At 48.5% G+C, this 27,224-nt stretch overlaps 11 protein-coding genes and 1 non-coding gene across 12 annotated transcripts; 9 read left to right on the top strand and 3 right to left on the bottom strand.

The window, feature by feature from the left end:
* Positions 1 to 176: 176 nt before the first annotated feature.
* On the top strand, positions 177 to 1,092 carry HD556DRAFT_1442115 (uncharacterized protein; the record flags this gene model as incomplete). The annotated part of the gene is made up of 4 exons (XM_041306409.1): positions 177 to 247; positions 307 to 544; positions 600 to 784; positions 834 to 1,092. The coding sequence occupies 4 exons, from the start codon at positions 177 to 179 to the stop codon at positions 1,090 to 1,092; spliced, it is 753 nt and encodes a 250-aa protein (XP_041161549.1).
* Positions 1,093 to 1,807: 715 nt separating this feature from the next.
* HD556DRAFT_1364197 (uncharacterized protein) lies at positions 1,808 to 4,737 on the top strand. Its single transcript, XM_041302732.1, has 2 exons — positions 1,808 to 2,720; positions 2,769 to 4,737. The coding sequence occupies exons 1-2, from the start codon at positions 2,077 to 2,079 to the stop codon at positions 4,444 to 4,446; spliced, it is 2,322 nt and encodes a 773-aa protein (XP_041161548.1). The 5' UTR covers positions 1,808 to 2,076; the 3' UTR covers positions 4,447 to 4,737.
* On the bottom strand, positions 4,738 to 8,694 carry HD556DRAFT_1364193 (ANTH domain-containing protein). The gene is made up of 12 exons (XM_041302731.1): positions 8,628 to 8,694; positions 8,417 to 8,574; positions 8,221 to 8,363; positions 8,090 to 8,165; positions 7,902 to 8,040; positions 7,666 to 7,850; positions 7,482 to 7,618; positions 7,014 to 7,433; positions 6,480 to 6,965; positions 6,283 to 6,432; positions 6,146 to 6,230; positions 4,738 to 6,090 (listed from the first exon to the last, which is right to left on the bottom strand). Coding segments are annotated over exons 1-12 (3,219 nt in total). The 5' UTR covers positions 8,630 to 8,694; the 3' UTR covers positions 4,738 to 4,852.
* A 38-nt stretch (positions 8,695 to 8,732) lies between these two features.
* On the top strand, positions 8,733 to 10,014 carry HD556DRAFT_375317 (SURF1 family-domain-containing protein). Its single transcript, XM_041310418.1, has 4 exons — positions 8,733 to 9,059; positions 9,115 to 9,506; positions 9,557 to 9,662; positions 9,718 to 10,014. The coding sequence occupies exons 1-4, from the start codon at positions 8,782 to 8,784 to the stop codon at positions 9,809 to 9,811; spliced, it is 870 nt and encodes a 289-aa protein (XP_041161546.1). The 5' UTR covers positions 8,733 to 8,781; the 3' UTR covers positions 9,812 to 10,014.
* On the top strand, positions 10,015 to 11,767 carry HD556DRAFT_375285 (uncharacterized protein). Its single transcript, XM_041310417.1, has 3 exons — positions 10,015 to 10,037; positions 10,115 to 10,456; positions 10,509 to 11,767. The coding sequence occupies exons 2-3, from the start codon at positions 10,294 to 10,296 to the stop codon at positions 11,342 to 11,344; spliced, it is 999 nt and encodes a 332-aa protein (XP_041161545.1). The 5' UTR covers positions 10,015 to 10,037; positions 10,115 to 10,293; the 3' UTR covers positions 11,345 to 11,767.
* Positions 11,755 to 15,140, top strand: HD556DRAFT_1364186 (uncharacterized protein). Its single transcript, XM_041302730.1, has 6 exons — positions 11,755 to 12,241; positions 12,302 to 12,310; positions 12,363 to 12,764; positions 12,818 to 13,961; positions 14,014 to 14,500; positions 14,551 to 15,140. Exons 1-6 carry the CDS (start codon positions 11,842 to 11,844, stop codon positions 15,043 to 15,045), a joined length of 2,937 nt encoding a protein of 978 aa, XP_041161544.1. The 5' UTR covers positions 11,755 to 11,841; the 3' UTR covers positions 15,046 to 15,140.
* On the bottom strand, positions 15,141 to 17,132 carry HD556DRAFT_1364183 (uncharacterized protein). The gene is made up of 6 exons (XM_041302729.1): positions 16,999 to 17,132; positions 16,922 to 16,950; positions 15,981 to 16,867; positions 15,857 to 15,925; positions 15,467 to 15,806; positions 15,141 to 15,409 (listed from the first exon to the last, which is right to left on the bottom strand). Exons 1-6 carry the CDS (start codon positions 17,100 to 17,102, stop codon positions 15,162 to 15,164), a joined length of 1,677 nt encoding a protein of 558 aa, XP_041161543.1. The 5' UTR covers positions 17,103 to 17,132; the 3' UTR covers positions 15,141 to 15,161.
* A 5-nt stretch (positions 17,133 to 17,137) lies between these two features.
* HD556DRAFT_1364181 (uncharacterized protein) lies at positions 17,138 to 18,842 on the top strand. Its single transcript, XM_041302728.1, has 4 exons — positions 17,138 to 17,208; positions 17,263 to 18,326; positions 18,376 to 18,523; positions 18,574 to 18,842. The coding sequence occupies exons 1-4, from the start codon at positions 17,193 to 17,195 to the stop codon at positions 18,765 to 18,767; spliced, it is 1,422 nt and encodes a 473-aa protein (XP_041161542.1). The 5' UTR covers positions 17,138 to 17,192; the 3' UTR covers positions 18,768 to 18,842.
* An 8-nt stretch (positions 18,843 to 18,850) lies between these two features.
* On the top strand, positions 18,851 to 18,923 carry HD556DRAFT_t53. The gene has a single exon. It is a non-coding gene; the product is annotated as a tRNA-Phe (tRNA).
* Positions 18,924 to 18,989: 66 nt separating this feature from the next.
* Positions 18,990 to 23,566, top strand: HD556DRAFT_1364179 (DNA-directed RNA polymerase II subunit RPB2). The gene is made up of 9 exons (XM_041302727.1): positions 18,990 to 19,166; positions 19,220 to 19,737; positions 19,793 to 20,083; positions 20,136 to 20,645; positions 20,695 to 21,660; positions 21,706 to 22,910; positions 22,962 to 22,989; positions 23,047 to 23,136; positions 23,191 to 23,566. The coding sequence occupies exons 1-9, from the start codon at positions 19,157 to 19,159 to the stop codon at positions 23,260 to 23,262; spliced, it is 3,690 nt and encodes a 1,229-aa protein (XP_041161541.1). The 5' UTR covers positions 18,990 to 19,156; the 3' UTR covers positions 23,263 to 23,566.
* A 252-nt stretch (positions 23,567 to 23,818) lies between these two features.
* HD556DRAFT_1290689 (DNA-binding protein) lies at positions 23,819 to 25,146 on the top strand (the record flags this gene model as incomplete). The annotated part of the gene is made up of 8 exons (XM_041299384.1): positions 23,819 to 24,089; positions 24,142 to 24,168; positions 24,220 to 24,383; positions 24,441 to 24,556; positions 24,605 to 24,714; positions 24,765 to 24,832; positions 24,882 to 24,986; positions 25,039 to 25,146. Exons 1-8 carry the CDS (start codon positions 24,062 to 24,064, stop codon positions 25,141 to 25,143), a joined length of 723 nt encoding a protein of 240 aa, XP_041161540.1. The 5' UTR covers positions 23,819 to 24,061.
* On the bottom strand, positions 25,147 to 27,173 carry HD556DRAFT_1364157 (uncharacterized protein). The gene is made up of 9 exons (XM_041302726.1): positions 26,826 to 27,173; positions 26,638 to 26,773; positions 26,538 to 26,592; positions 26,402 to 26,489; positions 26,135 to 26,348; positions 25,932 to 26,086; positions 25,580 to 25,882; positions 25,373 to 25,525; positions 25,147 to 25,321 (listed from the first exon to the last, which is right to left on the bottom strand). The coding sequence occupies exons 1-9, from the start codon at positions 27,069 to 27,071 to the stop codon at positions 25,262 to 25,264; spliced, it is 1,410 nt and encodes a 469-aa protein (XP_041161539.1). The 5' UTR covers positions 27,072 to 27,173; the 3' UTR covers positions 25,147 to 25,261.
* Between the last annotated feature and the right edge of the window lie 51 nt (positions 27,174 to 27,224).

Below are 27,224 nucleotides of genomic sequence, written 5' to 3'. Positions count from 1 at the left end.
GCGATGAGCAAAGGACCGAATGGATCAGTCCGACGCTCCAAGAGTATTGAGCTTACAACACTTTTATTTGCGGTTATTTGGTATACTGCGTATTCTTCTCGGTTGCTGTTTGTGGTACGTAGCAATATGAGCCTCATACCACAAGGTCCACAACCATAAAGCCTGCTTTGCCAACCATGCCCGACGTGTACGAGTCGGCGGAGTCGGATGCTTTGAATGACACCTCGAACGGTGCAGCACAACCTGTGTATGTATGCTGAAGTTACGCATATTCTAGTCTGCTCATGTATTGCTTGATACCTGTAGTCCCACACGATCCATTTATGCGCTAACCCGCAAAGAAATAACCCGCGGAATTGCGAATCGCTTTGTGCACTCGCACACGTACATATTTCTCTACTTGTCCATGGCGGCTCTGTCCGTGACAACCGTCGTGCTGAGTTTGTCGGACGGATGTCCAGGGTTGTCGTTTTATATCTTGGAGATAATAATTAACACGAGCATGATCCTGGAGGTTGGCGTGCGTTTCGTTGCGTTTGGTCGGGTGCGTATTTGTTCATGTTTGAATTTCGGTCGCCGAGGTGACCTGACACGAGCAGCAATTCTGGAGATCACCGTTTAATGTATTGGATCTGATACTCACATTATTCTGCGCGATCACTTTGCTGGTCATAACATTTGCGGGGTGTGGGGCAGGGAGTAAGGAAGAGGAGTTGTTGGACACTCTATTGCTTATTGCACGTAATGTCCTACAATTCGGCCGTCTAGCGGCGGTCATGCGACAGTGTGTTTCAAATCTCAGTTTACGCATCGTACATTAACCTCAAAGACAGGTCCGGCCAGTCCATATTTTCCAGGCCAAAGCCAATCGATATCTCCGCAATCAGGAGAGCAGGCTATAGTAGTCTCGACTATGATTTGGAAGATGACAATCAAGATGATGATCCAGAACTGGGTCGACCACTTGTACAAGATGCAGTATTATTTGATGCACAGGACGACGAACAACCCACTCGCATGTCAGATATGCCACGGGCTGCGCAGGCTGTACACGAGCGTGATGATGAGGATGTCTGGGCGGAATTGGGTTGAGGCGAGGGGTGATCCACAGCCTAAGTTATACATTCGATTCGATTCTCTGCGACACACTCTACTCGGATAACCTTGTTATAGCTTGTCATTAATTCTATCCTCGCCAAATCAAAGGTCAGCACGGATCATCCCGGTTGGTACTACTTAGCGACTTCAGGTCCGATTTATATTGGCTATCAGACGACGTCGCAAAATTCTACCCAGGCTTGACGTGTTTCTATACAGTTATCATGAGTGGTTCGCTCATCATGATAGGCGTTAGGCTTGCTCATTGGTGCTTTGTATGTGAACTTCACTCTAACGCTCATTATAATTTAAATGACCATCGGGACCGCGGTAAGCCGCTCGAAAGCACTAACGGGAGCCGAAAGGTCTGTGACTTCATTTCACTTCCCAGGGCTAATTACTTCATGAACTTGGTTGCCACGTTCTCACAGGTCTATACCCTCGTACTACTAGTACATGAAGAGGTTACACATCATGTCATTCGCTGAATCGGTGCAATAAATCTAAGCTAGACCTATTATCTTCGTACTTGTGACTAACATCGAAGTCTTCCTTGTGTGTTACGGGGCACTAGAACCATGAAGTGCTGGCGTATTCCCTGAGAGTTTACTATATGCACGGTGTCCTACTAAGAAACTGAGCAACACATGATCGTGTGACATGATTTTATTACGTATCTGCTTTCAAGTCAAAGCGTCCGTTTGCATCCGCTTGTCCGACGAATTATTACACGGTATCTACGGAAATCAAACGTTTTGATTGCCTGCTTGCTTGCCTGCTGGTTTTTCCTTTCCTTCACATCTGCTCCAGCAAGCACTTCAAAGCAGCAGTGTATCACTGGGATTTAATGTCCTCCGTCCTTTTCAGTTCAAGTCTGCTTGTATTCTAACAATCAAGATTATTACCCCTCAGGACGGATTCGCTGTATAATTTATACGCTGCCAGGGTATAAGCCCTCACACTCTTTTACTCCTCGTCATGTCTTCCGCTCGACATTGGTTTTCAAAACGTGTCACAACTCCAAAATCTCCTACTTCCAATGACTTTGGCCGCTCAGCAGTACCAACTGAAAAATTCCCGGTGCATGTCGAGAATTCAATGCCCTCTGATAGCTTCAAATTCATCCCTTTTGCGTCTGTAATGGGCAGAAAGTCCAAAAAGTCGCGTCCAACTTTAGCTATTCCTGATTCTCCAGTACCACCCCTCGTTTCTGCCCCTACAGTCTATTCGAATCCTGACCAGTACACTAATAGACCTCCCGCCAAATCTATTTCATCTACTATCCGCTCTGGAGACGACTCCTTTGAACCTAGGACCCCACCTGATGTCCAGAAAGATCGTGTTTCATTTCCCCGCTCAGTTTTGACACTATCGGACCCTGATCCTTTCGCATCAGGCGGTATCTCTGTGCCCCGAAGCATCTTAGACCGGGGTAACATGTCTGTTTACTCCAACACTTCAGCACATGGTGTAGTTTCAAATAAAGACGAAGTCGATTTTTTGCAACATCCATCACATCTCTCGATGTCCTCACAGTCTCACAGTGACAGTCGCAATGCGACACCATCGCTGGAATCTACTGGGCCTTCTCCTATAGCAGACGGTCAGGGCACGTCGCCTAGGTAGGAACTTTTTGCTCTTGCAGAAATTTTCGTCCTCAACTCGTCCAGTAGAGAAACATTCATGAGAAACGAGATAATAGACAGTCAAAAAATCCTAGAAGGCCCTGTGCATTGCAGTCCTTTGGATGTACCCTTTCAACCTCCGCTGTCAAAGCAATCATCTGCGGTAACCTTGACTGATCAAAGTCACAAAGGTTCCCCAGATTTTCCTGCTGTGGCTGTACGATCCACAATGTGTCGAGGGGGCTATACAGCGCCCAGCCCGTTCCAGGCTGCGAGTACCGTGTCTCAGCCTCGAAAAGGATCCACTCCTCCCTCCACCGAGGTATACGTTCGCTCTCGTACCCTCAGTCGTCAGCAATCCACCTCTCGTCCTGCTCCGGCTCGTGAACTTCCCCCACCTCCTATAATGTCACACGTCACATCCGACCCCGCCGACGACGGTGCCGAAGATAGATTCCCGTTATCGGCGGATGGGAGTTCTTCTTCCGGCATATCGTGTGCTTCACCCACCTGGCGAATCCAAGACCTGGCGATGGAGGACATTAATAATCAACGTTATAAAGTGATTAGCCTAGGCTTTGATCATGACTTCGGAACTCAGCATCAACTGGTAAAGGAGTCGAGCCGCATTCATGCCAGGAACACCACAGAATCGCCTCCACCACCGCTAGCTTTCCACCAGCTGAAGAAGTCTATGTCGCATTCAACCCTGCAAAAGGCTAAATCGGGCTCCGGCGGTACGCAAGAATTCTTTAAAGGAGACAAGGGGTTGAAAAAACAATACTCCTTCCATCGTTCACAAGCTCACACATCCCCTACGTCTACGCCAGCCTCCCCTTCCACACCATCCGATTACGATCCTTTATTTGCTGAAAGTCGTATACCACCGCTCCCACATCCTCACACTGTCGTGCGAAAACGTATGTTTTCAGGCTCTAGGAAACCGTCAACAATAATCACAGATGAAGATTTACGCTCGGTATTCAGTCTTCCAACAGAAGCAGGACGCTCCCACTTAGCATCGCCCAGAGGTGTTGTATCCCTGCTCGATGAGCCTTCTTCAGATCCGCTTGCATCGGACATATTTTACCCAGCTGCGGAGTTTTCCCCGCAATATATTATGTCCCCCGCGGAAATGTTGAAGATGGAGGCAATTGTGCAGGGTGAATTTGACGCAAAGTACGGAGAGGCTCTACGAAATCCCCAGCGTGCCACGTTTGCATCGACGCCTATGTATGGTACTATGTACAGGAAAGAAGGCCTGAAGACGGCTCTGTCGTCTGTTCCGCGTTTGGCTCCTACTCGCAGCATATCAAATGTTTCCAAAGGCCCCACACCTACATCAGTTCCACGTCCCTCCACTGCACAAACGGCTTCTTCAACGTCGACGTCCCGATTATCATCTACCAAAGCTGGTCTATCGCCCCCACACCGTCCACGAGCTCGTCCACATACCGCTGAAACGATGTATCATGAAGACCTATTTAGCAGACGATCAAGCAATGTCCCATTCATCCCTCTATCGCCCCCGCCGCGGCGCCCAAAGTGTGCAATTGCAATTCAAATGCCATTGCTCGTGGGCGACACAACGGTACCGCAGCGATCCGTAATTAGGAAACCCTCCTTCCTGGACATTGCAGATGACGCTAATTGTTGTGAAGGCAGCTTCCTGGATTTTGACAGCGGCAAAGAGTCTTTTGATCTCTCCCGGGACTTCGACTGACGAAGATGGGGATTGTATCCCCATTCGATGCAGCCCTTTTCCCGATAGACACGTTCTTTTAAACCGATCAATTATTCAGTCCATTATTCTTACGCTACTTACACTACTGCTCGAATATTAATATACTGACATTTCAACACATTGTTTTAGTAGTTTAAGTCGTACTACATTTCGCTCCCTCGTCATTACCCCTAACAACCACTTATATCAACGGTCTGTGTTACCGTCGTTTGCTAGGCACATGTTTTCGCTTTTTAGAGCGGTAAGAGTGTTCGACCAATGGCAAACGAAACCATTGAATTATGTGGTTGCATTTAATATTTGGGTCGCGGATCCTCCTGGCAATTCCACAAACAAAAAATTAGAAGAATACTATCTAAGTGGTACATCATATCCCGATCATCCATCAGTCCGTTTCATCAGTATGATAACCCGCACGCCTCATCGCGCCTAGAAGATGTCTCGCTGCGCCAAGGTCCTTCTCCAGTTTCAAAATCTCGACTTGCTGCTCCATCTCGCGTCTCTTGAACTCCAGTACAGCCATGTTCTTGTAGTCCATCTTCTCTTCAACTACCTGCTTCGCAGAAACTGCCTTCACTTGTCTGACAAGCGCTTTACATGCTTCTGTCACCGCTTTTGCAGCAAGCTCGAGGCGCTCCTGAGTCTTAGACATCAAGTTGGCCTTGACACGGGAGGCTGCAACGAGTTGGGCGGTAGCTGCCGCTACCTCATTCGAGGCCACGATCAGTTGTTCAAGGGAATGTGTGCCTGACAGCACACCATCCGCGCTCTCTATGAGAAGGTTGGTAGCAAATGCCACAGCTTTAGCAGCTGAGATAAGACCCTCCGTCCATCTGTTGTTCCGTTTGTAGAACTGCTGGACTGAGCTGGAGCCCTTGCCTTGTGCCACGATTTCTTGTTGAGACTCTGTGGCAGCTTTGATGAGTCTTGCGATGGCGCTTGTGATAGCCATAGCGGCGGACAGGATGGAATCATGGACTTGCAAATCAACTGCGCTGAACCGTGCGGAGTCGCGGGGCCGGGACATGAGCTCCTGCAAACGCTGAGTAGCAGCTTCTATGGCTGCTGCAGCGCTTTGCATTTCGTGCTCAACAATGTCACCGATGTCACCATTGGCCCGTGCCAAAGCACCGCCCTTGGTACCTTTGGGTATGAGCGTGTCAACGACTTCTGAAAGACGGGCAAGGGCAGTCCTCGCTTCGCTGTTGTTGCGCATCGAAACTTCCTTCCGCTGTGCGGGTTGCAGAAGATCAAGCTTGTAGGACTGCAAGTTCAAGAAAAAGCGCAGGCCAACATCGCCGGCGCTCTTAGCTATTGCAACGATCTTGTCCGAGGCATCATCGTCGTTAGCGAGTCGTGTGACACCCTTGCAGTTGATGAGAACATCTGAAAGGACCTGCGCGAACTCATTGGCGCCTTTAATGACGTCGACGTAATCCCCTCCGACATCGCCGCTGAGGTGGAGATTAAAGACCATCGCGAAATCCGTGGCGTTGTTTGTAGCCTTCTCGATCATTGACAACGTGTACTCGGGCGTGGAATTGATATTGCCAGCTTGAGTTGGTGATTCAAGCTCGTAAATGGCGTCATCGACTTTCTGCACGCAAGCCTGTAAGATTGAATCTGCAACACGAGTGAGCTTGTTATGAGGTGCATGTAGCGCTTGAATGGTACGAACCGATGACCTGGTTGAGCTTCTTTCGGTTGTCAAGAATAAGGGTGTCGATTTGGGCATTCGTTGCTTCTTCGCTGAGACCTTGGTTCTGCAAGGATGTCATCAGCATCAGTAAATGTAATGGAGGGACTCAAACAGACCTGCTGTGCTTCAGAAAGCGATTGAATGGTGCTATCCATACCCTCTTGAAGAATCAAAATCTCTTGATCCTTCTCATCTCTCAAACGCTCCATGTCACCACTAGCGTTGTTGAGTTTTACAAGCAGGTCATCGATTTGCATTTGCTTAGACTGTAACAAAAATGTTAGAGAAATCAGAGAGGATGATTATAACATACCCGTAATGAGTCCTCAAGCTCTGTGAGTTGACGGTTATACTTGCCCAACACACTCGATACTTCCGAACTCTTGGAGCGTGTTGCGTCCTCGGCGCGCTCGTTAGCAAAATTGATCTCGCGGCGCAGGCGGTCAATTTCGTCTTTGTGTGAGGATTTCTGGCGGTCGATATCAAAGCGTGCCCGATCACGCTCGCGAATCATATCAGCGAGTTCAATGTTTTTAGCCTTCAGATCGCGTTCCATACGCTCCATGCGGTCCACAGCCTCCTGCGCTGAATTAGCTTTGAGTTGCAGTTGCTTGAACTTCGAAAGCATGTCCAGGTGTTCAGTCCGTAGCTGGCTGTAGAGTTTTGCCAATGCTTCGTATTTGTTCCTCCAAAGGGTCACTTGATCCTGGAGTTGCTTGATTAATTCGTCCTTCGATGCCATTTGTGCATGAATATTGGACGTTACTCCGCCGAGCTCGCCCTCCAGCGCTTTCACCCGCTATCGAATTTATGAGTACGTGGAACATAAGTCACACGTATTACTTACTCGATCGTACTGTTCCAGAAGTAGTTGGTCCCGCTCGTACTGCCCCCTCATAGCCAGCAGCTCGCGCTCATAATCACTGACCTGCTGAGCAGCTTGGTTATTGTACTGCATCATCTGCTGCTGCATAAGTTGCTCCTGTGCAAGGCGCTCCCGCTCTGCCTGTTCCCGTTGCCGTTGCTCAAACTCGCGCTGCTGCTGTGCCTCGAGGTCTAACCTCTGACGCTCCTCAGCTTCACGTTGTGCACGTAAAGCAGTCTGCTGGTCTTCATATTGTTTGAGCATACGGGCTTGTTCATTAATAACAGCTGCATCAGGTGCAGGTGAAGGTGCAGCTAAGGGAGGAGCTGGCGAAGCTGTAGTAGTTTTGGGTCTCGCAGGGAGGTCGGGAGCACTTCCGGTATCCAACAGGTTCGGAGGTTCCTATCCGGGATATCAATTTGGGATGTGGTAGGAGCCTTCATAGCGTACCTGACCCAATTTAGGAACATTGATCAAGCCAGTCAAATATTTGAGATTTGAACACTCATAGTAGAATTTTCTTAAATTATGGTGTTGCGAGTTGAACCGCTGGCGGAGGGGCTCCAGTGCGTCGTGGTCATTCGTTCCTGAAAAGTCGATGAGCTTTGACGACACGTAGCTGTGATATCCTTACTTCGGTGCATGGCGCGAAGCATGCTTGTAATGAATCGATAAATACCCCAACTTTCCTTAACTAGGGGCACTAGTGCAGAGATACGACATTCATTATTGGCAGAATGCCTGAAGTGAGAAAACACCATCCGCTGGAATGATTCGATTTGGTCTTGAAGGCCCATGAGGTCTGAGATGGTTTCATAACTATTGAAGTTGTCGACATGAATGAACATCTAGCAATGGGTGAATACTCACCCCTCATTGGGGTCATCGATACCTTTCAACGAAATGTATTCCTCGTATTCGAACAATCCATTAAATTCTGGTCTCAGGCGGTGGAAACGCAATTTGGCCAGAATAAACTGGACGTAAGTTCTGATTAATGGTCCATAACCTATGGACAGGGTCACATGACATACGTGACTCAAAAACAGAAGCCTTACCGCGTTGACCCTCTGCGGCAACAGTCCTGGCGCAAGTCTCCAACCATCCCGCTTGGCCGTGAGCTTCTTTGATCGTCTGAGGGAGAACCGATAGTTAGATGCCGGCGGCCATCGGCGAGTAAGTCACACACCACAGGGTGGCCTTCTTGTAATACTTTATGTACAGTAATGAGAGCCTTGAAAGTTTGGACTTCGTCGGACAAGATAGGTTGCACCCGTAGACCACTCCAGAAAGATATTGAGCTATGGTAATCCCAAGTGTAGACGATACATTCTTTGATGAAATTAACGAGACAGCTGATTGAGAATAGAAGATTAGACACGTACTTCGGACATGTTTCTGCTTCGGAGCTGACTCCTCTGGGCTTGTTGCTTTCTTGATGTTAATCACAAGCTCGTTCTCTGCCTTGTCCTTGTCGACCGGCCTGGTAGGGTAGTGAACCTCGTCACCATCAATATCGAAGTTCGGACGTCGCCTGGTAGACCTGCATGATCTAGTTTGTGAGTCATTTTCAAACCGTCGATTGGTTCAACATACATATATGCCCAATGTCAATAATTAGATTGAAGAGAAGGAGTGAATGAACTTTGGCGAGAGAAAGCCCCGCAGCCATGTCAGCAGCCGTGGGAATTGAAGCCTACTTACCAGTACTACTACTAGTTGTAGACCGTAACCTGCTTCTCTCACAAACATGCTGCAGCGGTTGGCTGCGTCAAGATCAAAATGGCGGGATACGATTATTAATACGCGTCGATGGCTTCATAGCGGGGACTCACAAGCAGCACAATCTTATACCGCACGCAAGAATTCTTGGTTTAGCCCAACGATCTTAGTGCTAGGATTTATCCCAGTTTTCACCTTCGCCTTGGGAACTTGGCAGATGCAACGTTTACAATGGAAAGTGGCCTTGATAGACGAGCTTCAGGAGAAACTCCATCGAGAACCTATCTTTCTTCCCAAGCGAGTAAAGTGCGTACATTCCGGCATCATTACTGAGTCGAGGCTGAGTAGATCGTCGAGTAAGTCTCTCTGTAGTGCCAGAATTCGTATATCGTCGAGTGTTACTCCGCGGTAGATGGGATCACAAACACTCGATGCTTCTCGGTCCTCGCGTCCGGGAGGGCTCGCATGGATATCATGTCGTCACACCATTGATCAGGTCTGACGGATCAACCGTCCTCGTTGACCGCGGTTTCGTTGCAAAAGAGTTTGCCGATGCCGATACCTTCGAACGAGGGGAAACAGGCGAGATCGTAGTATTGGGGATGTTAAGGACATCGCATACCCGAAACAGTTTCACCCCAGACAACAAACCAACTGAAGGAACGTGGTACTGGGCTGACGTCGATGCCATGGCAGACTACGCTGGTGGCGAAGCAAAAAATGTACAGCCAGTATTTGTAGAACAAATCTATGGTACGCATTCGAGTGTCCACATTGTGCCGGCTACCAATACTAGATTTCAGAAGGCTCCTCTCAGGACGCCACGTTGCGCCTGAGTAAAGGTATACCACTTGGACGCGCAGCTTCTGTTGACGTTCGCAACGCCCACCTTTCATATGTTATTACCTGGTTAGTACCGGTTCGAAATCACGTATGCCATCGGTATACTGATGAACCATAATAGGTTTTCCCTCTCTGCCTTCACTACAGCTATGTTGGTGCGACTTGTATTGAAGCGAAGAGCTCAAAATCACCACCGCCCACTACCAAGGCAATGAACATTGTACAGACGAAGACTGCAGGGTGATTCCTGCGAGTTATAGTTTATCGTTCTCTCGCCATGTCTCTCCACCAGTGACTCATCACACCTCGTACAGTGTGAAATAATCAGAATAGAGTTGCTTATTATGCATTGAAGTGAGCATTGTTGAAACCACGACGGATACCCACTGTGGACACCAGTGCCACTGCGGATACCTTACAAGCGTGCTACCATCTTCTCAGGTCTGTGTCAATTTCCATGCATTGTGCCACTATTGCTTGTATTTTCCGCCACCCAATAATGAATTACCACTCTTCAGAACTGTGAATGGATGCCACTCGCGTATGCGCTCGCCAGTGCTGCTCACCTATTTAACTTCCTCGTTTCTCTGTAATTCAGCATCTCATCCCCAAGTCATCATCTATCTTTCTGTTTCCTATAACCGCTGCGAAGGCTCACTACGAGCCACCTCTCCCGCGCCGGCCGCGTGCTTCCACGATGACACAGGATGCAAACACTCCATGCCATCATAATGCACAGCGAATGCCAGGCTTGCACGCGACAGACAACTTCCAGCCACCTATCCTGAGCCGAGAGTATTCATCCATGTGGGATGATGTCGAGGTTCAGAACGATTGGGCTAATGCAGCCAGAGAGCAAGGTATATCTTATTTACTCATGATGTGTTGGTACAATCTCATGGCGCAATCCAGAGTACGCTTGTCAGCTGCAAGTCGAGCGTTCCATTAATTATGAGCAACACGCTCATAAGAACAAGAAACACAAACACGTCTCTATAGACACTGAACGAGGGCGCCGCGCATCTATTGACAGAAAACATACACGGCATGAATTTGTTGATCGCGAACAAAGAGGTCGCGCGTCCATTGACAGAAAGCGTGCACGACATGAATCTGTCGATCATGAACGAAGGGGTCGTATGTCTCTCGATCGACCGCAAGAACGCCCTGGATTTATTGATCACGAACAAGAGCGTCGTGGATCTGTTGACCGCGAGCGACAGCATCGTGCTTCTATCGACAGGAGACACGATCGCGAGCGCAACATGTCGATTGGACGTCATGGCCATTATGGATCTGTTTCTAGGACGTTTCCTCGTCCACCAGTTTGTGCTGTGTCCTTCAGGCCTCCTACCACAGGCCCGCAATCCCGTCCTTGCACATCTGAATATGTGATGGTTCCCCGTCCACCAGTGTGTGCTGTCTCCTTGAAGCATCCTACCACACCCCAATTCCGCCATCGCAAATCTGAATCAGCGACGGTTCCTGGTTCACCAGTGTGCGCCGTCCCCTTCGAACATCCTACCACGGGTCCAAAATCTCGCCACCACAATTCTGATTCTGTAGCGTTTCCTCGTCCATCAGTCTGCGCTGTCTCCTCCAAGCCTCCTACCCCCCAATCTCGACATCCTCGTCGATCTTCGTTCAACTACGCAACTAGCCACGATCATTCTGATGGACGCCAGCATCCCGTTTATGTTTTGCCTCCAACTGGTGCGTCTCATAGCTTGGTGCATGGATTATTCTAACTCTTTCATCTGTGACGTCTAGCTCTAGCTCTACAGATACATCTACCTCCACAACAACGTATCCGCACTGTCTCAATGGAGGCGGTTCGTCGCCTTCCTTTCCGCGGTCCCGAGGTTTCTTCGTTTGAAAAGTCCAAGCCGTCTGGGCTAGCCCGCTTCAATCCCTTCAACAGGCTGTGCTCGGCAACTTCGCAGAAGATTCGCCGCAAAACTGCTGTCAGAGCATGATATCCCTGGCACATCCCTATATTCATTGCTTTAGACTCATAATGTTCTTCCTTAACATGGTATATCCATTAGAACATATAAATATACCCTAGATATCTTGTTAGATTGTACTGTGTGTATCTACTTCCCTCGCTATAATCACACGGAAATGTCTTGGCATGTGTGTATATCACTTATTTCCATATAAAGTAATTCGCCGTAATGGCATCCAACCGCTTCTGCACTTGAATCCTTTCATAGCGCCGTCCTCAGCTGCTTGCTTGAAGTGAATGGCAGAACCAGACCCAGGTCCTGCTCTATCGACAAACTTCAGTCAATCAACTCCCAAGCACGACACTTCACCCCTTCCTCGTATTCGCTTTCCAGACCAGTTCCTTGCCGCATCACCTCATGGAGAGTCGTCACGTTCATCCATAGGGTCTCCTGGACCTCCTATTTCACCAATGAAAGACCAGAAAGATCTAGGCGACGGAAACGGTCGTTTTCTTTCCAAAGATGTCACTCCTGGAATCTTCCCTGAGATATCTCCTTCGAAGAGATTTTCATCCCGCAGCGTTGAGTTACGACGTAGGTCTAAGAGAATGAGTCAGAGCAGAGGCTTGTCTGCTCTTAAGGACCCTTTTGTCGCTGAGTTCGAACCTTCAGCTTTCTCGGATGAATATGACTTGTGTGAGTCCCATGCTTCTGTTTATATCTTAACACTGACGGTCCGCATTCATTGTAATGTAGCTCACGAGGGCAAGTACAATGATTGTTAGTTTTGTGACTACTCATAAACATATTTATCCAGACCCCAAGATTATCCAGGATGTTCAGCGAGCCCTAGAACTGCAATCTCGAAGACGAGATCGCAAGTCATTCACCCCATCCCAGCCAACTGTTATAGAAGATCAAACCTTTATCGAGCTGCGGCAGGACACATCTTTCCAACACTCTCCTCCAGCTTCTCCACCGACTTTCACTCATCCCTCACGTCCTCCTCTGGACATTGACTTCAGCCCGTCTGTCCAGGCAGTTCCCCTTCACCCTGTCCCCCTTTCTTCGAATGCAGGTGCTACATTGGATTGGACTGGGTCCCAGTCTGAAGAAGAAAGACTTGAAAAACGTTGGACATTGGGAAAACGTAAAGGCAAAGACAGACCCTCGTTTTCAAACAAAGCCGTATTGGAAAAGCAAGACACTCTTTTTGCGGGTGAGCTCTTGGAGACGGTTGCCACAGAATCACATGCTTACGTTGCTGCACAGATAGGATTTCTAGAATCAGATCGAAAGCGAAACAGCCCACATTCCGAAAGGCAGCTATTGTTAGCGACCAATTAGGACGGAGGTATAACCTTGTGTATAACTCCATGTCGAACGAGGACCCCATCAACCTCGCGAAAGCCGCGCGGTGGTACGCCGATTCTGATCCGGGGGCGCAAACCTGGTTAGATAGCGCTGAGCCACTCACTTGGCTCAAACACCTATTTAGCAAAAATGGCGGCAAACGATCGAAATGGCATCTGTCGGCTTTGATCGTGGAAGAATATGTTAAATCCAATAGGATAGATTATAGTTTGCCTATCATTCGTGACGATTCTACCTCTGCTCGTAGGGGATCACTCCCTTCAGATGTGTCTCTAATCCTTCCGTCATATCCTTTTCATCCGATCCGATCCTCCCCCTCGCTACATCATTCTTTCGGAGATTCACTCAGAAGAATACGCTCCTCAGATGGCCAAATTTCATTCGAGCCTAGAATTGACTCTACGCGCAGCTCGATAGATGGCGATTACAGGAGCGCTGCTGAAAAGAGTCGAGGATTGCGTCATGTCATCCCAGCCCTCACTGATCCTGCCAATAGTATCGCATCTACCACATCTCCTTACCGTCGTGAAAGCTCTCCAGGCGGACTTTCACCAGCTAGCAGTCGGCACCTTCCGTTTGCTCAACGGATACGGCGTCGGCAGGTGGATAGTGATGAAGGATCTTCCTCGATCATTCACTCGCAATCGGACGACTACAGTGGGTCTTTCGCTGGCGTTACGGGACATCGTCGCAAGAGGCGCGATCGGGGGCAGCCTCATGCGCCTTCATCATATCTACTATCACCCCGTGAATCAGGAACAGAGACCAATGCTCCCGGCCAGACGTCGGATGTACACGAGGCAACTTCTGCACCTATGGAGGATCCATTGCCCTCTGAGCCGCCTTCGGAACGTGGGATTGAACTGCCACCTAACATGCCTGAATCTGAGGCTTTCGCCACCCCACCGCAAGTAATTACACGTCAGAGACTAATTCACCGGATGTCCCTCCCTGTCCCCGACGTAGCCAAGAAGCCAGAACGAAAGCAGCTCGAGGAAGCCGAGGAGAAAGAACTAGAGCATGAGTATGAGAAGAAGTTGCAGTAAGCGTTTCTTTTCCCTTCGAAGGCGTCTATGGCTTAAAGGGCCGATAAGGACGCTAGATGAACTTAAGGCGCAGAACCATCGGGTACGCCAGAAATTACAAAGGATCGCTGCAGATGTCCGGGAATACGACAACTTGCAAGCGAGGATGGCCAATACGCACGGTATTCCTCATCAAGGTCTACCTGTAGAGCTTTTAGACGCTTTTAATCAGGATCCTTCATCGGTCACTGGCGGGACCCGGGAACGGAAAGGATGGAGGGCCGTTGAGGACGTACACACTCGCATTCTTCGTCAACAACAAATTTTCAGGATGTACCTTTCTGTTTCCGAGAAACATGTGGTGCCAGATAGCTTGCTCGATGAGCCCATATCATCGCTTATGGATACATTGGGCAAACTGGGTCATAAGAGGGAGACTCTGGCGCACAAGCAGTTGGAAGTTGCTAGCGCTCTGGCCAAAGTCAAGAGTCTGCATACCCAAGTCAAGAACGAGTACAACAATGCCCTCTCGCACACCTCCATTGCTTACCCAGAAGTATAGCCACATCATCAATAGTTTTGCTATACCTGCTGACCATCTTCTAGCTCTCCCAAATCATCGCACTAGAAGAAAGCTACAAGGATCCATACCAACATATCTGGGAGTTCGGAATGGATGCTTTGACGTTCATCCTCGACAACGTTGCGCCGGTTTGGAGGAATTATGGGAGGACCATTGGCGAAGATATCACAGATTTCCTCATTATACCCTGGTATCGGAACGAGTTCACGGGAGAGCCGAAGCGGTATGATATCTTGTCGTTTCCTCGCCGCTCCATCCGCCACTGGTTCACACTCTTTTTCCTCTTTTTGTCTACATTCGCCATCACCTATCTGCAAATGCGCGCAGCCATTTTTTGTACATTCATGTACAGGCATCCCTGGATCGACAATTCGGGTTTTCGATGGTTGATCATGCCGTGCATATGGATCGCTTTCCTCATTCATTGGTTTGCTGTTCTCTTCGAGGTTGGAATCATTATTCTGGAGTTTAGAGTGGTTGCTTGGTGGTTGGGTTGGTCGGTGGGCCTTCTTACCTGAGCCTTTATTCTGTCTATCATTTATCTAGGATCTTGGACCCTGGTCATTTGCATCACTGTAATCACATATCACACACACGTATTCGATGTACACGTAAGTTATCTTGCTAATGATATTTAGCTTGGCTTGGCATCGGGATTCGGTATATTACTTGTTTGCTCTGTTGCTGATGCTTTAGGATACGGAACAAATACCGCGTGAGTCTTTGAAACAATAGTGGACTGATGTCGGGTATTATCTGGAGTGTGTGGGGTGCTGCCTTGCCTCGAGTGTTGGGCGGAGGATTGGTAGGAGTACCGGCTACTGCCTACTTGCGGTATATCATCGATAGCGCAGCCGGCTTCAACACACGGTCGGCAATATCCTAGGCATCGTGATCGATGTCAGAGAGTAACCCCATGGCAAAAGTATAAAAACCTACTTCCACCCATAATTAGAGGGACATCTGTTTGACCGCACGCAAAGCAAGCTATCTTGGGCAACGAAGGCGTGGATTTCGGCTGTGTTTGGCGCCTTTTCTTTGGTGGAGGTGGAGCTGGCTCTGCGCTTTGTTGCACAGGGCCTGCGTTTTGAGGTGGAGGTGGAGGCGGAGGGTGAGACTGTGTCTGAGACTGAGACCGGGGTTGGGGTTGAGGTTGAGGTTGAGGCTGGGCCTGGGCCTGGGCCTGAGGAGGTTTACGAGGTGCTGCTTTGCGTTTTGGTTTATTGCTGCTCTCTGCGGCTGACCTGAGAAGCTTCGTAGAGAATGTAGGAACTGCAGCCTGTGAACCGTTAGAATCAAGTAAGATCTGTATGATTGCAGCGCACTGACATTTTGAATTTGGGCTAGTAGAGAGCCCTCTGCTATTCTATGTGCCAAGTAAACTCGTCGAGGTTTATTCTTGGTGAATCATATATATATAAAGGATTCTACTTCACAAGGACTGAATGCTCACAATGGATTCGAGAATCTTGCGGTTTTCTTCTAACTTCTCTTCAGAGCCGATCCAACGTAATACAGAATCCCATACGGGAGCACCCGCCCCGGTGAAAATAAATGTGACCACTTCTTGAGGTTCTGGTGTCTTCGGCTGAACTTGTCCATCGGGTTGAGACTCCAAAACTACTTTAGTTTGTTGTTCAAACGGGACACGCGTAGACAGTGTTATTTCGCCATATGATCCCGTTGACCCCGGCACCGGAGTGAAAGTGCCTACAGCAAGACCACGAGGGAAAATCCAACGGTCTGTGGAACACTCACGGAATTCGATTACGATATCAAAATCCTTGGTTTGATACACCGGTTGAATAGGCGACGCTGCACCACTTGCCACAGCTGTTGCTGTGTTCTGCGCCTGTGCAGATTGCATTGAAGAAGCACCCAGGTCCACCCCGGATGAAGATGCGAGTTGCTGTATCGTTACGCCAAGGTTTTTGAGTTGGTCCATGGATGCGTTTCCTGAGGCAGCTAGGTGTAATAAGTTGGCCAGTGTCGGATTTGAGAGGGCTGCTGCATTCACTTGGTTGATAAGTGTCGGCGGGATACTTGAAGAGTTTGGTAACGGCGAAAGGAGGGGAGTAGAAGACGATACTTGTGACGCAGAGACAGAACTAGTAGCACCTGGTTGCTGCGTATAGGTAGGTCCATGTGCTGTGTGCACAAGGATGGGGTGATAGTGTACTTCAAATATGGTCGTTTCTGTGAATATGTGCGGACCAATCTCCAAAGTGCACCTGCCGCGATTATACATCGTATGCGGTGGAGGGATAGCATCGGCGGGCTTTCCTCCCCTTGAGCGGCTGGAAAATTTTGGGAATGTTGAGCGTAGCCATTTTTCTCTTGCTGTATATAGTATTCAGTCTTCTGTAGGTTGAACATAAATGTTATTATACATACATTGCTTGAGGGACTGTAGGATGACGAAACTACAGGAATATTAGACAATGATACATGAGAGAGGAGGAGAAAGTGACCTGTCTGCTGCGCTTTTGATTTTTGAGGGATCTTGCTCGGTGTTGTTTATCTCCCAGTCAGGCTCCTGAGCTACGGGCAAATGGATGTTTTGGCTGCGATTCATGAGGCGTTATTTGCGTATGTTTGGCAAAACCTAGTAAACCAGTGCGAACTTGAAGCAACTGATAGCATCTATTATAGGATCTAGACGTTTATGAGCACGCGAGTTCGTAAGTACTTTCTTTCTTAATGCTCATCGGAAAGTTCATTGTGTTTTGTAATAGAAAAGGGAAGTACGGTCTTTAGACCTGTCGCCAAAGCGCGACCTCGCGCCGCGGAGGCCAACGCACCGAAACCACTGGCTTCAATCCCTGAAGCTCATCCTCCAATTCAGCCTTCGTCACAACAACATGCTCCAACTGCAATAGCTGTGACGCCCCCTTCTCCCCCCGTTGCATCTCCTTCCATGCCGCCGCCGATCGTGATTCCTGTCAGACTCCCTATCTCTACTGTGCATGCTCCTCAGAGACCTGTCATGCCTATAAACACTCCAATACCTCTTCCCACTACTCGAGATCATCAAGTGCAGATTCCTCAGCCTCTGCCGGCACTCCCTGTCATCCAAGAACATCCTGTTTCAGTTATCCCCACTCCCGCGGAACCAGACTCAGAAGCATCCAGCTCCCGAAAACGTAGGTCCCAATCTCGCGCATCTTCTGAAGGTTCGAAGAAATCTCGCAAAACTCGTGCTCCATCTTTGCCCTACGATGCCAGCGTAGACCCTGGAGAAGATTTAGATCCGACTGTCGTGACTATGGCTACATTGTGTGAAGATACCGGATGGGGTCGTGTCAGTAGTAAAGCAGCTCAAATTGTCGATAACCACTTGGTCTGGAAAAAAACCAATCGGGAAAAGAGAGCGCGAATGAGAGTTTCTATGGAGGCGAGAAAGTATGGTCGAAATGAAGATGATACTGCACAACCCGACCACAGCAGCTCTGCGCCTGATCAAAGCACCGTCACAAATGAGGCTGCAACATCCGTAGAACCCAGTGCTGTACCTATAAACGGTAACCAGCATGCGGTCGGAGATACGAGTGGTAGCGGATTTGACTATTCGCAAGATGTCGCCACCAGTCGATATAACGTTCAAATCCGTATCGGGCCCAATGGAGAAACCATTATCGATGAAGAATCTCTGTTTGTTGACAGAAATGTCGGAGACGAGACTGCAGACTACACTCATGTCGAGGAGTCGGACGTCTCCAAATTTGTGAATTCTGGGACGTATGGGAGGCGTTTCCGGGGTTCTCGCTGGAGTGCTGAAGAGACGGAGTTATTCTACGAGGTAAGTAATAAGGTACATGCAGAGGATATTTACTTATGTACACGTGCAGGCGTTATCGCAATTTGGCGAGAACTACGAATTAATATCTTATGTGCTACCTGGTCGTGACCGCAAGTCATGCAAGAACAAGTTCAAAGCCGAGGATAAGAAGAACTCGGCAAGAATCAATTACTGTTTGAACAACCGTCAACCATATGGTAAGTCTCACTGACTAACTGCTTAGGAAATGAGCTTACGCTGTGGCCAGATATGCAAACCTTGTCGCGAATGACGGGAAAGGACTTTAGTGGCCCGACTCCAGAGATACGACCGCCGCCTGTGCTTACACTTGCTGAACCTGAGGGGGATGAAGGAGCAATCCAAAAGAAACAGTCGGGTCAGACACCCGCTCTGGAAGACAACGGGGAGGAGGTTCTTGGTGATATATCTAGTTACTTATAATTTTGAGGTAAAGACTTGAAGGTTAATTACACTGTTGAAGTTCTGTTTACCTTCTTTAATTTGATGAACGACTGGCGTCATAAGCCGGGGTAGCTCAGCTGGGAGAGCAACAGACTGAAGTTCTGGAGGTCCCGTGTTCAATCCACGGTCCTGGCATGTTTTTTGTCAGAATTACAGAGTATTTGTCAACAACACCAGTCAACAAAGCTCACTAACGCGTCTTGCTCACCGACGTCGACGTCCAGTTCATTGTTTTCCCTCTCTTGCTCGTTATATTGGCTCTGTGTTTTTAAAAACCGTAAAAGCCAATTCAGCATTGGCTACAATTACTAGGACTTGTGTCCTAAACTCAACAACTCTGATTGCATTCTCGCTTCTCTGTCGGAATCATGAGCCAAGGTAATCTTCACTTTTCCTTCACATCCTTGTCCTGACTGATATGCACTCTCTAGAAATTGAGCCCTCCCAGCCGTCGATTAATTATGACGACCCAAACTATGCCATGGAGGAAGATGAAGAAGAGTTTGAAGAGATAACGCAGGAAGATTGCTGGACTGTCATTTCTAGCTTTTTCGAACAAAAAGGTCTTGTCAGACAGCAGTTGGACTCCTTCGATGAGTTTGTACAAAACACCATGCAAGAACTCGTGGACGAGAATGCGGATCTTATCCTCGACCAGGCCGATCAACACACTGGCCATGACACAGATATGACGCGACGCTACGAGATCAAATTTGGCCAGATTTACCTGTCGCGACCAACTGTCACTGAAGCAGATGGATCCGTGGTTCCAGTGTTTCCTCAGGAGGCCCGCTTGCGGAACTTGACGTATTCGGCCCCATTGTACATTGAGATGAAGAAGAGAGTTCTTCTCGGGCGCGAAGACCCTGACGGGGCACCTGGAGAGATTCTATGGGAAGCAGAGCGACATGAGGCACCCGAGGATACCACGAAGGTCTGGATTGGCAAGGTGTGTCACAAGCCAATGAAGAGAGGGTGCTTTCTTACCTCAGCCTGATGTACAGGTCCCTATCATGCTTCGCTCGACATTCTGCATACTTCGAGACTTGCAAGATCAGGACTTGTACGACTTGAACGAGTGTCCGTATGATTCAGGAGGTTACTTCATTATCAATGGCTCAGAGAAGGTCCTCATCGCCCAGGAGCGTATGGCGACTAACCACGTCTATGTTTTTGCCAAGGCACAGCCATCACCGATAAATTTCTTGGCCGAGATTCGGAGTGCTGTAGAGAAAGGTGGTAAGACTATTAGTCAATTCCAGGTCAAAATGTTTCACAGAAATCAGGAGCGATCGGTAAGCACAGCTCAATACTATCTCGGGTTCCCCATTCATCTTATTTTCACAGCTGGGTAATGTCATGAAAGCAACCATCCCTTACATCCGTGTCGACATTCCCATTTGGGTGGTTTTCCGTGCTCTCGGCGTCATCTCTGATCGAGACATCCTGGAGCACATTTGCTATGACATGCAGGACGCCCAGATGCTTGAAATGCTCAAGCCATGTATTGATGACGGTTTTGTCATACAAGACCGCGAGGTTGCTCTAGATTTTATTGGAAATCGTGGAACCACGACTGGTTTGTCGCGGGAGCGGCGTATTCGCTACGCTCAGGAGATATTGCAGAAGGAGATGCTTCCTCACGTCTCCATGTCGGAGGGCTCAGAGTCAAAGAAGGCCTACTTCTTCGGATACATGATCCACAGACTACTCCTCGCCGCTCTTGAACGGAGAGAGCTGGATGACCGTGATCATTTCGGGAAGAAACGTCTTGATTTGGCTGGTCCTCTACTTGCTGGTCTATTCCGCATGCTGTTCAAGAAGTTGACGAGGGATGTTTACCGTTATCTCCAGAAGGTACGTCACCTGTCTAGTTGCACGTTTCTCTATGCTTATTATTTCATAGTGTGTGGAGACGCACAAGGAGTTCAATCTCTCGCTAGCCGTCAAGCATCAAACAATTACCAACGGTCTCAAATATTCACTCGCTACCGGCAATTGGGGCGACCAAAAGAAGGCTATGTCTTCGAAGGCCGGTGTGTCTCAGGTGTTGAACAGGTACACTTACGCATCTACTCTCTCCCACTTGCGTCGGACCAACACCCCTCTCGGTCGCGAGGGCAAGATTGCTAAACCTCGTCAATTACATAACACGCACTGGGGTATGGTTTGTCCTGCCGAAACGCCAGAAGGGCAGGCTTGTGGTCTCGTCAAGAACCTCGCCCTCATGGCATGTATCTCCGTCGGTTCTTATTCCGCACCCGTCATTGAGTTCCTGGAGGAGTGGGGTCTTGAATCACTGGAGGAGAATGCGCACTCGTCGACGCCTTGTACAAAGGTCTTTGTCAATGGTGTCTGGATGGGTGTACATCGCGATCCCGCGAATCTCGTGAAGACAATTAAGAAACTTCGTAGGAAGGACGATATCAGTCCTGAAGTCTCCGTTGTTCGCGACATACGTGAACGGGAGCTGCGGTTATACACAGACGCTGGTCGTGTCTGTCGACCACTGTTTATTGTCGAGAACCAGCAACTCGCCCTTCAAAAGAAGCATATCAAATGGTTGAACCAAGGTTATCGCGAGGATGACGGAGAGGAATTTAAGTGGGAGCAGCTAGTAAAGAACGGAATCATTGAGTTGTTGGATGCGGAGGAAGAAGAGACTGTCATGATTAGTATGACTCCGGAGGACCTCGAGAACTCCAGGTTGCAGTCAGCGGGTATCGATCCACACCAGAATGACGGCGATTATGACCCAGCTGCTCGGCTGAAGGCAGGGATCAGCGCGCATACCTGGACTCACTGTGAGATTCACCCAAGCATGATTCTGGGTGTCTGCGCCAGTATCATTCCTTTCCCTGACCATAACCAGGTGAGTGGTGTGATTTTTCTGTGTATGAAATTTGACCGTTTGTAGTCTCCTCGTAATACCTATCAATCCGCTATGGGCAAACAAGCCATGGGCATCTACCTCACAAATTTCTTGGTTCGTATGGACACCATGGCCAATATCTTGTACTACCCACAGAAACCTCTCGCCACTACGCGCTCCATGGAGTACCTGAAATTCAGAGAGCTTCCTGCTGGACAAAATGCCATCGTGGCGATTCTCTGTTACAGTGGCTACAACCAAGAAGATTCCGTCATCATGAATCAGAGCTCAATCGACCGAGGTCTCTTCCGAAGTATATACTACCGCAGTTATATGGACCTGGAGAAGAAGAGTGGTGTACAGCAGCTGGAAGAGTTCGAGAAACCTACTCGTGATACTACGTTGCGGATGAAGCACGGCACATACGACAAAATCGAGGACGATGGTCTAATTGCTCCCGGTACTGGTGTCTCTGGGGAAGATATCATCATTGGGAAAACTGCACCCATTCCCCCTGACAGCGAGGAACTTGGGCAACGTACTCGGACGCACACGAGGCGAGATGTCTCGACTCCATTGAAGAGCACAGAAAATGGTATCGTTGATCAAGTGTTGATCACGACCAATTCGGAGGGCCAGAAGTTCGTCAAAGTTCGTGTTCGGTCGACGCGTATTCCCCAAATTGGCGACAAGTTTGCGTCTCGTCACGGTCAGAAGGGAACTATTGGTATCACTTACCGACAGGAAGACATGCCCTTCACTGCCGAGGGAATTGTCCCTGACATTGTTATCAATCCTCATGCCATCCCCTCACGTATGACCATTGGTCACTTGGTCGAGTGTCTGCTCTCCAAGGTGGCAACGTTGATCGGTAACGAGGGTGACGCAACTCCCTTCACCGATCTCACAGTCGAGTCCGTATCGACCTTCCTACGTCAGAAGGGCTACCAGTCCCGAGGCCTTGAGGTCATGTACCATGGTCACACAGGCAAGAAGCTCCAAGCACAGGTTTATCTCGGCCCTACGTACTACCAACGTCTCAAACACATGGTGGACGACAAGATCCATTCGCGCGCGAGAGGTCCCGTGCAGATCTTGACGCGCCAGCCTGTGGAGGGTCGTAGTCGTGATGGTGGTCTTCGTTTCGGAGAGATGGAACGTGATTGTATGATTTCGCATGGTGTTGCTGGTTTCCTGAAGGAGCGTCTGTTTGAGGCTAGTGATGCCTACCGCCTGCATGTTTGCGACATGTAAGTTTGGTTCATTTGGCCTTGTTTCGTGGACTCACTTTGAATCTTCAGCTGCGGACTTACTGCAATCGCCAACCTCGTGAGTACCTTCATATTTCATGACCGATGACATCACCTATTAATATCCGTGAAATAGAAAAAGCAAAGCTTCGAGTGCCGTGCATGCAAAAACAAGACGGCGTGTTCACAGTTGTATATTCCTTATGCTGCCAAACTATTATTCCAGGTTCGCATTCACCCTCAATTGATGGTAGAGTTCTGCTAACTTCACGGTCGCCAGGAACTGCAAAGCATGAACATCGCAGCTCGTCTGTATACTGTCTCCACTGGTCGTGTCAGGGATGCAACATGATTAGTTGTTGGTTCATGTATCACGAGAGACACTATGTAGTCTTTACATTGATTGTTGTTTGGACAGAGGATGCAGTGCCAGATTATTAGCTGTCATCACTGAGTACTTAGAGGGGATTTTGTGGGATGAGGCCCATCTGTATGAAAAGAATTCACGACAGCAGGAGTCAAACTCGGCAATTCAGAAAAAAAAAACTGAACTTTAGCAAGTTTCAAACCTGCGCAGTGACTAGTAGAGTCCAAGATCGATTGTTGTACCCACTTAGCTAAGACTAGTTAACATAGCATCTATAGTACTTGTCGGCCCCGCCGGGGGTGTGTTCTGATAGAAAAAACCTAGGTTTCAAATCTACTGTCCTGTGATGCTTAGCTGCTGTGACAGATGAGTCTACAAATCAAATTAGAACAGAATCACACAGGATTAGCAGTTCATGCCAACATAAAAGACTATAAGTTTGCATTTACTTTGATGGACACAGAACATGCAAGGAATAATTAAATCAGGCGCTGGTACGATTAGGTACCGAAAGATGTGGAACCTTAGTAACTTAATTAATCCTCCAGCTAACATCGCGTCTCTCGGAGGAGTGAATCGTGATTTCATGAACCACGTGATTAGCACACGCACTGGATTCTGGTTACACCGTACGGCCCTACGTATAACTCAGGCTGTGGTACTTGCCACCGACCCCTGTATTCCACAACTTCAAGCCGAGCACGAACTGAAGTCAAGTGTTTTCGTCCTAAGGAAACACTATACACTTCGAATTCCGATACACATCACCAAAATCTAATAGGCCATGTCGGAGACACCTCTGACCTGGAATCGTGAGTGATATCCTCTGTGTTCCTTAGAAATCTCTGAAGAGATAGAGTGTAGAAGCAGTGAAGGGGATAACTGAATTCAGTGAGTTGGTTCAAACACGACTCCCATCACCACCATCTAATCAATATTTAGTCGAAGTCGCCATCCATACTATCCTCTACGTCAGACAAATATACCCAGCAGATTTATTTGTACGACGGAAGAAGTACGACACGCCCGTCTTCCAGTCTCGCCATCCCGCGTTGAATGAATATATTTCCGGCACTGTCAAGGCTGTTTCCGATGAACTTGTACTTGTGAGCTCTTAGCATTAGCTTCACATCTTCACTGCAAAGAAGTTCGCGATAAAACAGGGTAATGTGGACAAGGTGGTAGTCGTCATCAAAGACAGGCACCAAGTCGCCCTTGAGCGCTTCATCTTTTCAGTCCAAAACATGATCGAGGTCGAGTCCTATAACAAAGATACGAGGTGCGCTGCATCATTCACTTGCGTGGGCAAGCAATAACGTCTACCTAGCGTGCAGGATGCGATGTCTTCCGCGCAACTCGGCCAGTATTTTCGCTCCTTTCTCATCAAACTGAACATGATCGAGTCTCAACTGGGGCTTCTCGAACTTCCCACTGGTGGTAAGCTCTCTTCGTCCCTCACAATAGATTTCTCACCTGAGCTGAGATAGATGAGGCCTCATTTGCAATAGTCCTTGAACTCAAGGAAAACACAGTGCCCTCATCTTCCAAGGACGATGTAAGGATCCTAGTTCGATGTTTATAACGGACAGTTTAGCTTGCAAAAGGAACCCCCACCATGGGTGCCCGCAGATCGTCAGCACACAACCTCTGGGGCATCTGAAGAAGCCCAGTTGCACCTCCTTCGGGCAGTGGACACAGGTATCATCAATGTACGCAGGTTACATTGACGAGGATCGAAGCTTGTCATTCACAGTATCACAGATCTCTCTTGCAGTTCAAGAATCCGAAGAAAAGCTCCAACCCACCAAGGATCCAGATGATTCCGCGCACGATATCGAAGGACAAGGAAACGCCGAAGCTAGTTGACATCCTTGATCATAACCTAATTTAAACTACTAATAATACATTGCGAACGAAGTCCTTGCATGATGTGCGAGATAACAGCAAAACGGAATATGAAAGCATTAGATCATGTTAGTGAACACTAAACGTCAACCCGTATACGTTGGATGATAGGTATAATCCGCTCCCACTCCTCCATTGCCTAGACCAAATTATGAACTCGGGTATTAGACTGATTGAAAAAACGACATACCGACTGATAAAATTCAATTTCACCGTCTGCAAGGTTCCCCAGCATTTCTTTCATCTCCGCTTCCTTCGTATATTGGAATATAGTCTGCTCTCGCAGTGTCTCGTCACTGAATGCATCTGATGTCTCGTGCGCTGTTGTTACAGCGTCTTGCAGCTAACTCTGAGATTGGAAAAACAGACAATTAAATATTGCAGTAGGTGCACGCACTTCTTTGATCTTGACATCCAACTTTCTCATCTTCTCAACTCGGCTCCGATCATCGTCAGCGCCCCTGAGAGAATCCACTTTGTCCTTTAGGTATGCACTCAGCCCCAGCCCGGTACTTCCTGCATGCCCTGAGATAACGGCAGACAGTCGATCACGTTCTTGTGTTACTCCAGAAAGGTAATCCGATAATTCCTCAAAATCAAGTTGCTTCTGGTCACGGAGTTTCAGGACTGCACGGTTTGCATGGGAGTAGGTTAGCAGTGAATGAAGATGGACAAGGAAAGGGTCAGTAGTCGTTTGAGTCTGAAAGAAGGGGTAAGTATATAACTTGAATGCTATCGAAACATCATGCCTTATGTCTGAGCAATGCAGAAAATTCGAGCAGGGTATTTGAGAAGTGGCTCAATGGGTCTGTAATCCCCGACTCCAGAAAACCAAGTCCCTGCACGGCGACGGCTAGATCGTGATAATCCGCTGTCAGATCTTCGCCGGGAGCAAGACCGCCACCTCGTTCAGCCTCAGATACTCCCTCACGCTGTTACAAGGTAGGCTCACCGTTTGTACGACCACGGACGCGGTTCCAGAGGCGCTCGCAAACGACAAGCCCATCCTCAAATTTATCGACAGATTCGCGCATATCGAGAAAGCGTTCATCGGGCTTGCGTACACGTGCAAACGCGTTTAGGAGGGTGTCTGAGATGTTATCGATGAGTCCTGGTGTGGGTTCTGGCCCTGGGGGGTGTGCGAGATGTTGATGCATATGAACGTGCTGGAAGGTGTCAGGGGTGTGTGGAGTGTTTGGACTGCGCTTGATCGACGTACCCATTCTGTCGACTCAAAGAACGCACGAACGAGAGTACTACGTTGTAGGGTGGGGTGTCGGGATATCCGTTCGAGAAACCGGTGCAGGCTGTCAAAGATGAGAAATTGAACGCGTCTGCATGCCACACATACGTACTCTAGTCTGCGGCGTTCCATAAACTCTGGGCTAAAGCGATCGCCCGTCAGGTACTCTATGCGTGGTTAGACAACATTAAGATTATGACGGTAATATATACCTAACCGGTGCTTGTCGGGAAGAGCAGGTACTACGCATGCTGGGAAATCCTTTACAAGGTGGTCTCGCAGAAATACAAAGTCCTGGAATCGTCGACGAGAGGAAGGATTAGGAGTAGAGAAGATTGGAAGATTGGTCTGCAGATTTTTCAGAATTATGCACAAGAGCTCGAGTTATATTACAACGCACCTTTGCCGAGACTAGGTAGGAGACGTATGCGTCTTTAGTTTCTGCAAGCTCCTTTACAGGATCTTTGACGGTAACAATGAGATATCCCTCCCACTTTGGATCGTGTGGACCCCGCTCATCCTCTGCCCCTGCCGTACTCTGCTTGAAGCCTGGGCCAGACGGTTGGACGGTGTGATCGGCGTGATAGGGTGCTGAAGGGGACTCCCAAGTGACACTGTCAAAAACGTCCTCTTCGTCGCCGAGCATACTTGAATCAGCGGTGAACGACTATCAACTTTTTGGTTCGCCGCTGGTGCTGTGGAGCAGTGCTTCCCGGTTAATTACTTGAAGCTGAGCGCAGTAACTGCTGTGGACAAAGTCGACTCTAACTTAAGACGAGAAGCCTTTGAGAAACAAGCC

Source organism: Suillus plorans (genome assembly GCF_016647745.1).
Source record: "Suillus plorans strain S12 chromosome Unknown HD556scaffold_21, whole genome shotgun sequence".
Lineage (NCBI taxonomy): Eukaryota > Fungi > Basidiomycota > Agaricomycetes > Boletales > Suillaceae > Suillus > Suillus plorans.
The sequence above is the reverse complement of the archived record's forward strand: the minus strand, read 5'-3'. Positions and strand labels throughout refer to the sequence as shown.